Genomic DNA, 12,044 nt, shown 5'->3' with positions numbered 1-12,044 from the left:
TTTTGGGCAGGATAGGAAAACTTGAGGCTTTGGGGGGATGGAGAAAGGAGTTGGGAGGTTTGAGCGGTTTTCTGTTGATTTTGATATTTATCTCACTCTGCTTTGTGGAGACAAACTGTATTTACTGTGCAGTTCTCTAAACACGGGAAATGCCTGTCTCATTGCTGAGAGAAGCTTAACCTTCAAACAAAGCTGAAAAATTTGCCTCCAAGGAAGAACCACACATTCTTAAGAACAGATGTACCTAATTCAGGCAAGAAAAGCAATCAAACTGATTTGTGATCAAAGCTATATTTCAATCAGTGTCACACTGATTGAAAAGGTGGCTTTTGACATCAACTGTAAAAGTCACACACATCAAAATGATCAGTTGCAAATTTAGTACCCCAAATTTACCAGTACCAGTTTAGGTACTGAGGAGGTGGGAAAGGCCTCAACTGCTGCAAAACCACTCAAGTTATTAAACCAGTGATAAAACCAGAAATAGTTGTTCTGGCCTTTCCTCTGGAAGGTCAGTACCTCAGTTGATATCATGAGGAGTACAATACTACAATACCAAATGTGCCCTGTATTCCCAGTGCCAGAAAATAGTAAAAGGAAAGGAACTACTCCTCATGCACAGGAAAATCTCCAGAAAAATCCATTAAAAAAAATTCTCTTTGGACAAAAGCTTCAGTAGTAAGTCAAGATTTCCATTTATGCTATCACACTTGTTTACCTTAGTAATTTTTGTCCACATTTATCACATCATCACCTAAATCAACAAATTTGCAATCCAAGTGCTATGTTTTTTCTTATATCTGGAAGACTTTTTGCTTCCAACCCTCTCATTAATGCAACAGAATTAAATTCTGCTATTAAAATCAGTGTTTTGCAATAAACACTAGTAAAAGCAAAACTTCACCTTCCTGCCAAAGCATGTCATATAAATGCAACAGTAAAGAAGCTGGATGCAATTTTGACTGTATTTGCTTAAAGTTTTTAATAGAAAATAATCCATTCTAAAGTTCATAGATGCAGGGGTTTTTTTGCTAAAAATACGAGTAGCAATCCAAATAATTCAGATAGAAATACATTCCATCTAAAAAAATCTTTAAAAACAGAAGTAATACTCACATCTGTACCATATAGGAGGAAGTCACTAGTTAAAGCATGGCACAAAATTCGGTATTTATCATCATCTGCTGGGAAAAGTCGTGTTTCTCGTTCTTCCTGAGCACCCAAATCTTCACTTTCTATCTAAATATAAATAATAGAATGAACTGAAAAACTCCACTGTTAACAATAAGGTATCATAGTGTTGCCTGTATCAAACTGTAAAGAAGTGAGATAAAAAAAAACTTTCATGTGCATCCCTTAAAAACCCAGCATCTGCTTCTGTCAGATTCCCAGAGACCTTTAAAATAAAACTTTTAAACAGCTGACAAGAAAACGTTTTCTTCACCTTTTCTAGACTAGGTTGTATTTCTGAAATCTACAGAAACTCAGCTTTATATTTTAGTTAGCCAGCAAAACAATTCTGAAGAATTTTTAATTTTTATCTCCATTAATTGAAGATCATTCAATTTTATCTCATTTTTAAAATTATATTAACTTGTTCAACTTAGATCAACTCATTAGTTCAGCAATCCAAATTGCCAGAGCTCTTACCATATGCAACTGGACTTTACCCTCAAAGAGAGCAGCAGCATAATCAGAATTAAGGTGCATACTTGCTACAGTCCCCAGGTACTCCACATCTTTAAGCTTTTTTACATCTAAAGGATTCAAACAAAAAAGAAAAGGTAAAAATATTTTGATTTTGTACAGGTCTTCACTTATCATCATTTAAATTTGCAGCTGAGTAAGTAGATGTGAAAAACTCACAACTAAGCAGAGAGGAGACAAGTCACATGTAAATACACTTTCTTCTTAGCAGTCAGAAAACTGGTTAGAAAGTCAAACAGAAACTCCTTCCTTATGCAACTCTGACTAGTATTCTTATAGTTTTGATTAATATATTGTTATTGAAAAAAGGTGATGCTTAGAGAAACATGAAAGCTTTAAATCCACTACCTAAAATTTGGATACAGCATAACCAATTTTTCCTTATCCCACACAAGCAACACGAACATCTACAAAACTCTCTGATCATATAGTTCCTAGGTACTTTGCCAAACTTTGTATTTAAAGACACAGACATAGAATGCTTTAAAAGCCTAAAACTCCTTCATTGGTTAACAAGATGATCTCAAAAAAACAAGAAACAGTCTACGTTTCATGACCAATACCTTGAACATGAAGTTTTAATTGTTATTTACAATGCCTTGTCGTAACTGCTTCAGTCTGCAAAGATCATTATCCCATCCTTACAGCACCATATGGCAATTCAAGTTTATAGTGTACAACGTGGAATGTCCAGAACTGCTAAACACAGTACTGAATTTGTAAAATGAGACAGAGTACTGCATTAATTTTAAGAGAACTGAATTTACGCTTACTATTCTCTCCAAGTGCATAAAACCAAGCCCGATTGTTCATTCCTACAGCCAGATGATAAACACCAATAGCAACAAAACTGGGCTCTACTTCAACAGAGACTGTGACTGGTAGCTCCTGTAAGAAAACAAAACAAAAAAATACAATTTTTATCCACTTTTAATACTTACTTTATTTATATCTACATGAAGTTTAAAAGAAAGATGTTATCATACTCTCTCCACATGATTGGCTACGGTAACTTCTAGAAGAGAAGTAAGGTATGCAATCCGTGTACTGCAAGCATCTCCAAGGATTGGAAGCTTTGTCAAGAAAACATGAAGGGATCCTCTCCGTGTAGATACTGCCAACAACTGTCCATCATCTGTCCAAGCCAGCTGATCTACACCTAAAACATTCACAAGTTTTTGTAAAAAAAAAAAGATCCTTTCTTTAACTACTGAAACCAAGATATAATTATTTTGCTTTAAAATGTGAAAATGGTAGGAATTAATATATAACAATATAGGTACTAATGTATTCAAATATAACCAATTAATATAATTCCAAGATTAATTGGAATCACTCAAACCAAACACAGAATTTACTAATATAGTATTTTCCTGAGAGTGAAGTCTTCACAGAATGGTTTGAGTTGGAAGGGACTTTAAAGACCATCTAGGTACAACCTAATTTCCACTAGACCAGATTGTGTATCTGTTACAAAACTGATCACCTCTCTCCCTGTTTTCCAACACTGACAGTTTATTCAGCACATTCAAAGTGAACCATAATACTGGAAGCAGCTGAGCAGAATTCAATCTTATTTCCATTATCTCCAAATTAGTAAGTACTAAACACAGAAACAGTGTTTGGTCTTCAGCGTCTGGAAATTCCTATTCATATTTTAACTGACTAATACCAATATTCCAAGGAGACAGGGGAAAACATTATGCTGACAATATCCTAAATTTCTGGGAAAAAAATGGAGAAGGAGGGAAGGTTCTTAGAAATAAAATGCTGGAGGCAACCAGCAACTTGCCAATAAATAAAGCATTTACAAATACTACATGAGGAGACAATGCTGGTAACTCATTACTGAAGAAAATAGTTTTGTAACACTGTTCTGGAAGCCACAGACACAAATCCTATATATCAGGATGAAAATAGATAAAGTATCATATGTCAGTACAAGAAATGCTGAAAAGCACAAAAAACCCCCACCAAAAATCATGGAAAGAAGAGGAAACCAGTTAAGTGTATTATTTTAATAATCTCAATATCCTGTATTACAGATTCAAAACCACATGACACTAACTGATCAAATATTCTGAGAGCTGTAATTCTCTATCCTTTGAACAGATAAAATATGCTCCCATTTTGCTACTGGTCACTTAATAATTACAACTTGGGACAGAAGGAATTTTTGATAAATTCTATATTTACACAGTTTTTCCAGCAGCAGTACTTTCAAAAACAGACACCATGAAAATTCCAGTATACTTAATTTGTAAAAATTTCTCTCTTCATGGAGAATGTTAACATACCTTTGTTTTCATCATCCAAGTTGATTATGGCATACATTTCTCTCAGATCTGACAGATCATGGATTTTAATGCTAAAACAAAAATAAACAGTCATTCTCACCCATCTAAATCTCAGTCACCATAAACACAAAATACCTTCCATTTCCTAAAGAGCAACACATGCTCAGTTATCCATCACTCTAAATACCACATCACTATATCACTGTACAAAAATATTTGCTCAGAGAACTAAAATTTGAGGAAAAGACACAAATCCAATTTGAAAGAACTCAGGGTTGGGAAACACAGTTATTCCCTTTTGACCTGTTACAGTACGTTAGTTTAGAAACACATTAGTGATCAACAAATAGTGCTTGAAACACAAGATGAAAAAAAATAGCTTTCAATCCTGCTTCACATAAAAAGGGACAGAGTGAGAGTTTATTTGTGCTGTCATGTCACTCAATGTATGTTAAACATGAAGTTGCACCATGCTTTGCTCATAGTTACACCACTCTTGATGTGCAAGTGCCATAAATCAGCAGTCAGTCCTACACAGAGCTGAGGACAGAGAGAATGGTCTGACTCCTACCACCACTTAGTTTCTCTTTTGCTGAAGAATTCAGGTATCACAGAATCAGGGAGCAGCAGATGAGGCGCTAAAGTAGCTATTCTATCATATGCACAACACATTTTGGAAGAACTCCAGTCTCTTTAATTATTTTTTCCTTAATTGCTTACACTTTGAGAGTTTTGTCTAGATTGGAGGTAAGACCAAACACCAGGGAGGAGGATATCAGGATACAGGATACAAGCATACTCAGTACAGTTTTAAATTGACTGTTCTCCTATCATTAAGCAGATGTTTATGTTCAATCAATAAATCACAGTAAAGAAATTTGGACTTTTTTGTAGTCAATAACATAATAGAAAAAGAAAGAATCAAAAGCAATAATCTATACTAAAGTTTAATTATTTTTTTTGTTTACAATTAATTACAATAAAGTTAATTACAATTGTAGGGATTTTCATCAATATTAGCTTCTAACTCTAGGCAGAGCAGCAGCTCCACAGAGCAATTAATCTCATCTTCTTTCCACTCACTTCTTAAGGAGCCTTGGAGCCTTAGGAAGCACAGCTTTAATGCCTGACAGCTACAGCTGTGGGAGATGCATTCTATTCCTTATGTATAAAACTACCACTTACCAATTGTCTCCACATGATGCAGCTTTGTTTAATGACTGGGATATAGCAATGCTGCTTAGATTATCCTTATGATTGTGAGCTTGAAAGATTTCTTGACCTATCTCACGAATGTGTGTAGAAATGACTACAAAGCACCCTCGTGAGAAACCAATCATAATGTAGCCATCACCATACCTGTTACAAAAAACAACAATTAAGAGATCTATTAATGCAATACACAAAATAATTTTTCTTTCAGACTGCTGGAGTAATTGTCAATGCCTCCCTGTAATAGGAAAAATAAGCAATTTATGGGAATTTATATATGTAATGTAAAACAATATAGTATAAAATAGGTTAAGGGAAAAATTACCAAAGGTTCTTAAAGGACAGAACCATGTTTGTGCCTAGAGTTCACTCATAAGTCATCTTTCCTGCATTTTAAAATGCCACTTTACTTTCAGCATGTTGCAAACATGGCAGTGATGCCAGGAGAAAGATTTCTGGTATCTTCATTGGAATAAGCATGCCAGAAGATGGCAACTTTCCTTTCAAGGTTCTGGCCAATTTGGTCCCATCAAAGCCATGTAAAAACAATAATGCCAGTCACTCTGCCCTTCATCATCATCATCATCATCATCATCATGGCTAGGCTTCGTGAACGAAGATTTGGGAGGGGCTCTACCCACATTTGCTACAGGCGCGCTGGTGTGTATTTGTAAATGGTCTGTTTACTTTCCATAGTGTCAAGTAGAAATAATGAGGTTAAGGCAGAAATAGTTACAGCATGTAAGGATGAATTAAAACAATATCTCATCAGCTTAATAGCAAGAAAAATCACTGCAAGGTATGCAGTTCAGGTATGCCTTGTTATATATGTGGCCACAAATTAAGAAGCATATGACTACAGGTTTTCTTACGGTTATAGTGTAAAGGAATGTCAATTCCACATTAACTGAACAGGTATTAAAAGAGAAGCTGCAATGATTCAAAGACATAGAAACACCAGTTCTTGGTACAGAGTTGAAACTTCTAGCTTAGGTTTTTTTCATAGGAACACTACCAATGGTATTTCACAGCAGGGAGTCTATAAGAACTTTGCACAACTTTGCAAACCAACAAACTAGCTGAAGGACAAAACTCCATCCCTAGTTCTTTCATCATTTACTCATCCAAACAGAAAACAACCCATAAACCCTTCAGTTTAATTTTCTGTCAGGACAGGAACATATTAGTGTTCTAATAGTGTTTTGAGCACACCAACTGTGATTCCATCTGAAAATACTGCTTTTATAGCCATTGAATCATCAGGTAGAACAATTACAAAATTTAGACTACTTTGTGTTTGGAAAAGAATTACTAAAAAGGCTACAAAACATCCAGGAAAAATCCAGTGTGAGCAAGGGAGAGGTGATCTAGTTTCCAGCATTTATCAGAACTACTTGGAAAATACTCAGCTTGTCAGTACCACAATGCTTAATTAAGAAAGTTCTGCTCACCATTTGTAGGCTACAATACTGCCATAAGGCTGCTGAAATTTCAGATCAATCGGGTTATCAGGATCATTCAAATTAAAAAGAAAGAGAGTCTTCTTGCCAACCACTACACTTACCTGCCAATGAATGAAAAGAAAAATTAACTTGGTAAGAATGGCATCACTTTAAAATAAGGCCCTATTTCTTCACTAAAAGAAGAGATTTAGGACTTCAAATAATCCTTAAGAATTCCACGGATCTGAATTCTGAGTCTTTATCAATTCAAGAATTTTCCCTACAGCATTAAGTCAGCTCCATTTCCTCAAAGGAAAAGGAAGCAGGTCACATGGAGGTAGATTACTCTCACTTGAACTACAGTATTTTGCAGTGACTTCTTACTGTGCTTTCCCTGGTTGACATTCTTTCATCAGTCTTCATAACTGAGAACTGCATATCACTGGGATCTGAGCTCACTGAGGTCTGCAAGAAAGAAATTCAGATTGAGAAATCAACAGTTAATGTAGCAAATACTGATGATAAATAACCGCATTATTCCTACCCTTTACAATATAGTGATAAAGACAGACAGATAAAGTTGTCATTGCATTTAGTACCAAAACCAAGAAAAAATGTTGGAGAAAACATGACCTCAGTTTGGATCATAATAACATGTTAGCATAGAATATACTGAAAAATATCTAGGAAACACAGTTATGCAACAGTTAGATACACAAATTCAGACAGAGAAGGAAAGATCTAGATGAGGAAGAAGACTTGCATGATGATATTACACAGACAATACTAACTGAAGCAGTATAAAAAAGGTCACTGTTGCAAATTCAAAGGAAGACCAAGAATAAGGCATACAAGTTAAATATTTACAATGTATTTTAAAATGGGCATACCTGATCTAAGTTTAGCAAGTGATAGCAGTCTAGTTGCTTTTGTAGTCAAAACCTAATAAGCAAGCCTTGCTTAGATCTCTGCCATCTCAGCTACGCTGCTTCTACTCCCTAAGTCAGATAATTTAAAGCACAGGCACACCCTAATAAATTTATTAGGGTATTCTTCTCCAGTTGTGGTCTTCAGACACAACAAAGGAAGCATATGAAATAAACTACAAAAGATCTGTGCTTTGAAAATTTTTAGTGAAAACACTGTTCATTAAAGTAAAAATAATGAATTATAATCATTTGCACATTAGGTAGCAACTGTCATTGCTTGGAAGGACTGTGATGTATGTAAACAAACAGAATTCTTAACTTGAAGATTTGAGTGTACTTGGAGAAAGCATTGGAATCAAAGCTCTCAACAACGCAACAGAGGTCCAGCCTAGGAATAATCCTTGCACATCAGAGCCAAGATCTTTGTTAAACCACTCCAAAGCAAAACCAACACTAAAAGTACTTCCTAAAGATGTTATGAAGAGTCACATCAGAGCTCTTCTACGCTGTTCCTGGGGAAGTCAAAACTAAGGCTGCACTCATAGGATCCTCTTACAACAGATACAAAGGATGAGAGAAGTGTATTTAGGCAGGACCACAACAGAATTGCAAAGACTCTAATATCATAAATCACATTGCATAACACAGAGGCTCAGATTCTTAGATATGCCCTCATCCTACATGAGGTTTCCCAAAGGCTCCTTGTCCTTGAAAGCAGTGGGATTCAAAAGGCATAAGATCCCATAGGCCCCAGCTTTCCTGGGAACAAGGAGTATGCCTTAAAATCAAATGTGGGTTAGAAATACTACCTGTCTTATAGTATCCCCTTCCTGATTGCTTATAGTAATCATTTTGTCTTCACCACCTAGAGCCAGGAGGTTTTCAGTACTCCAACAGCCACAAGTAATCTTCTTAGTGTGTTTACCTTGAAAAATGAACACAACCACAAAAAAAAAAATCTGTGATGGAAATATACTGTTTGGCCACTCACAGATTGTCAGAATGCAAAACAACTTGTCAGAGCAACTACAAATTCAAGAGCCTTTTTTTTTTAAATCTTCTACTCCCAGATGGAAGTCTTTTGACCTTATAGGAAACGCCACAGCCCTTGTTCTTTCATTTCTTTGCACGGAATTTCTGGAGACTGTTATATCCTTAGCCTTTATGCCCAAAGGTACTTCAAGCATGTAAGAAAGAGTAACTTAGCAACAAGAACAACCACACAAATCCTTTGCAGAAAAGATAACGCAAGTTTCCCGTGAGACAGTGTCAGGCATGTATATATATCTATTACTTACTACACTATAAAAACACTCTGCTAAGTAAAACAAACCAGAAGGTGCAAGTTGAGTATATGTACATTTTTTACTAGCATGTACATATAGAGAACTAAAAAGGAATCTAAGCATATTAGCAAAATTACACTTTCACATGAGTAAGATTAGTTTCAAACCAATGCATACCAAGAACTGAAATCTTGCGAGAGGTCTGATGGTTATATATAAGTAAGTTTCCTTTTGTTGTTCCGACAGCAAGTAAAGTTCCAACTCGAGACCATAACAAGAAAGACATTGCATCCCTGAAATAAAGACAATTTTTACTTTTTATTATAAAGATTGCTTTCACGTGCAAACATTTTGCATATTTGTTTTGCAATTCTATGAAATCACACAGACCAAGCAGAATTTTTAAATTAAGCAAATGTTCTCTACAAATATCAGAAATATTTAAGTACATACAAAATAGTAAAAGTATTAAAAAGTTGTATGAGGTGATGTAACATGACTTGTACAAACGGAAATGTGTCTACAAACATCAACAATTTTTGATAGGTAATTTGGCCAAATACACAGCTTTACTCAAAGATTCCATGAAGGTACATGAAACTTTCCCGTCACTTTTTGTATTTTTTTGTACTTCAACTCAAAAGTGAATAGGTCTTGTTCTAGTCACTGCAATAAGGAAGCTAGAAAGATCCATTTTAACTTGAAGTTTCAGCTACAGCAAGGCCTGTTTTGATGTATATTTAAGGCTACACAGATAGTTACTATACATAATGTTAAAAAGAAAAAAGCCTCAAGCAAAAAAAAAATTCAATCAGAATTTTCTAATTAGTGTAGTACCTCCCATCTTTTTAAATTTTACTGTAAGCATGCAATAGCTGTTTGAAACAAATTTTAGATATTGACATGTAAAATGACCTCCAATATATATTTGGTTTGCATATGAGGGATTTTGTTTGTGCTTCTCTAATTTCAGAAAGGGGACGATACAAGAAAAGCCTGATTATCCCACCCTTTATACGTCTTAGTGCTTATTCTGCTTGAACAATAACACTGTGACAAAAGAAGCATTAAGGACTCAAACTGATATATACTTTTCTAGCAAGACTGCCTCCAGTAAGAAATTTACCTCTAATATTAGAGAGAAAGATCATGAAGGAACTGCAATTACTGCATACTCCATTATGCTAAGTACCTTCTACGTTCTTTTTTGCTTGCATACTAGTAAGTTACTCTTCCCCTCAAAGTATTTGTTCACACATGAAAAGGAGGTACAATATGGTCTGTTCATTCACACAGTATAACATGTACATACATCTTAACATAGGACAGATTTGCTTCCACTCTCTTTCTTACAGACAGAATGTTTATGTAGAATGCAAGAATTTGGTGGAATAGATTCAAGGAAGCCAAAAGTTTAATTGTTAAACCAAGCTCATTCATTAACCCAATGTTTGATTGTTATGCAGACCTCAGAAGAGTTTAAAGTCTGTGGCCAAATTCATAAAGGTAAGGCTTCGAACCTTACAGTACAGTCACCTTAGATATCTCCTCCCATCCTAAACCAGTGAATACTGCTTTGTGAATAATGTTTTAGTTCCCTTACAAATCAAAGAGGAAAAAATCCTAGCACTACTGAAATCACTTCCTTACTTTTAAGTTCCCTTTAAGGAATGTGAAATACTAAAGAGAAAGTGTAGCCAGTGAGTTGCTACCACAAAGTGAAACATTGAAGAGAAGCGCTCTAGAGACTTTGGCACTGCTGACACTCAAGAAAGAAACAAAACCCCTATAAACACTAACATCTCCACCCACAATAAACACTTCAAACCAAGCAAATCTTATAAAAAATACTTTAGCAACAAACTGTAGCATATTATTTTAACAGTATATGTACTATGCGGACTCTAGTAAAAAATGATCTTGCAATATATCCTCCACATCAAGAAGTCACAGTGCTCCCAGTATCTAAAAAAAGATGCTAGAAAAACATGTTAAAAAAAATTTCTTACCTCATGCCACTGTCTACTTGGCTTGTTTTGTTTGTGATCGCATCCCACAGAAATATAGCGCTAGATTTGTCTGTGACTATTGCTAAAGTATCTCCATCCTTATCCCAGTCCATAGCAACACAGTTACTGAAGAAAAGAGAAGTCACTAATAATGTTAAAATATGTTTGCAAGAGTACAGAAACAGCCAGAACTATGCAGCTTAACTCCCTGTTCTTCCTTTTTTCTTCCACGCAAACCCACAACAGACTGCAGATTTATCTGTAAACTGTACTTTTATAGCAACCACACCATTACTCAAATCTCATTGAAATGACAGAGGCTAAAAGGAAGGTCATAAAAGAGAGACTGCTACCTTCTAGTAGTTGAACTACTGGCACCTTGATTTTCAAGAGACAGTGAAAATCCCCTGCAAGGTTCTGGTTCATTAGAGGCTATTCAGAGTTGGGATTATTCTTCTCAACAAGCCTAATAAATTTGGACAAGAAATCTATGCAGAAGCAGGAAAAATCTCCACTTGCAAATAGCTCCTATAATGAAGAGGAGAGCAGACTTACCCATAAGTCTCTAGTGAATTGAAAACAGTGTTGTTCACAACATGTATTTAAAGCACATATGCTGCAGACCAAGAACCTATGTCACCTGATGCCACTCTTTCTAGATAAGTAAGTTGAAAGTTTCAGGTTGAAAGGGTAGCTCTATGAAAAATTTCACTCACTACCATTCTAATGAAAACTCCTGCTGCAAGCAGTTTCAAAAGTGTCCTACAGAAATACACACTGCTATAAATGAATTTAGTAAGTCTTCAGTTCCAGGTTCTCCTATCTTTCTTTTTAAAACCTCAGCAGTTTATTCCAGAGAAAGCGTATAGTCTATTCCCTAAATACACTCCTGAATACCTAACAGCCAATCACAACATCGTGAGCAGGAACAAAGACAAAAAAAGAAAAAAATTGGGGAAAATGCAAATTGGTAAGCAGGAAACAAAACAAATTCTATCAACATAATGGTGAGAGGTTTGTAACACCAATAAGTATAGCAGAGAATACTTGACATTCTGAACTCCATTCTTATGTAAGGAGAGGTCCAGCAGTTAATTGCAATTGGTTAACAGTTTAACAACAAATAAACAAGCACAGTTTGGCCTGACAGGAGAACCTGCAT

The 12,044-nt window shown here is 35.4% G+C and overlaps 1 protein-coding gene across 1 annotated transcript in view; it reads right to left on the bottom strand.

The window, feature by feature from the left end:
• Positions 1-12,044, bottom strand: part of WDR19 (WD repeat domain 19) — a 42,229-nt gene that overhangs the window by 26,686 nt on the left and 3,499 nt on the right. Inside the window, exons 4-14 of the mRNA XM_027686318.1 lie at positions 10,883-11,008; positions 9,051-9,166; positions 8,397-8,512; positions 7,043-7,123; positions 6,668-6,780; positions 5,190-5,363; positions 4,005-4,075; positions 2,694-2,866; positions 2,481-2,595; positions 1,651-1,757; positions 1,117-1,239 (exon numbers count right to left, since the gene is read on the bottom strand). Coding sequence (XP_027542119.1) covers positions 1,117-1,239; positions 1,651-1,757; positions 2,481-2,595; positions 2,694-2,866; positions 4,005-4,075; positions 5,190-5,363; positions 6,668-6,780; positions 7,043-7,123; positions 8,397-8,512; positions 9,051-9,166; positions 10,883-11,008 — 1,315 coding nt within the window. The remainder of the gene's footprint in view (positions 1-1,116; positions 1,240-1,650; positions 1,758-2,480; positions 2,596-2,693; positions 2,867-4,004; positions 4,076-5,189; positions 5,364-6,667; positions 6,781-7,042; positions 7,124-8,396; positions 8,513-9,050; positions 9,167-10,882; positions 11,009-12,044) is intronic.

The sequence above is a fragment of the Neopelma chrysocephalum genome, unplaced genomic scaffold, assembly GCF_003984885.1.
Source record: "Neopelma chrysocephalum unplaced genomic scaffold, ASM398488v2 Primary Assembly neopelma1_71, whole genome shotgun sequence".
Lineage (NCBI taxonomy): Eukaryota > Metazoa > Chordata > Aves > Passeriformes > Pipridae > Neopelma > Neopelma chrysocephalum.
Note: the sequence above shows the minus strand (reverse complement) of the source record. Positions and strands in the feature narration are given on the sequence as shown.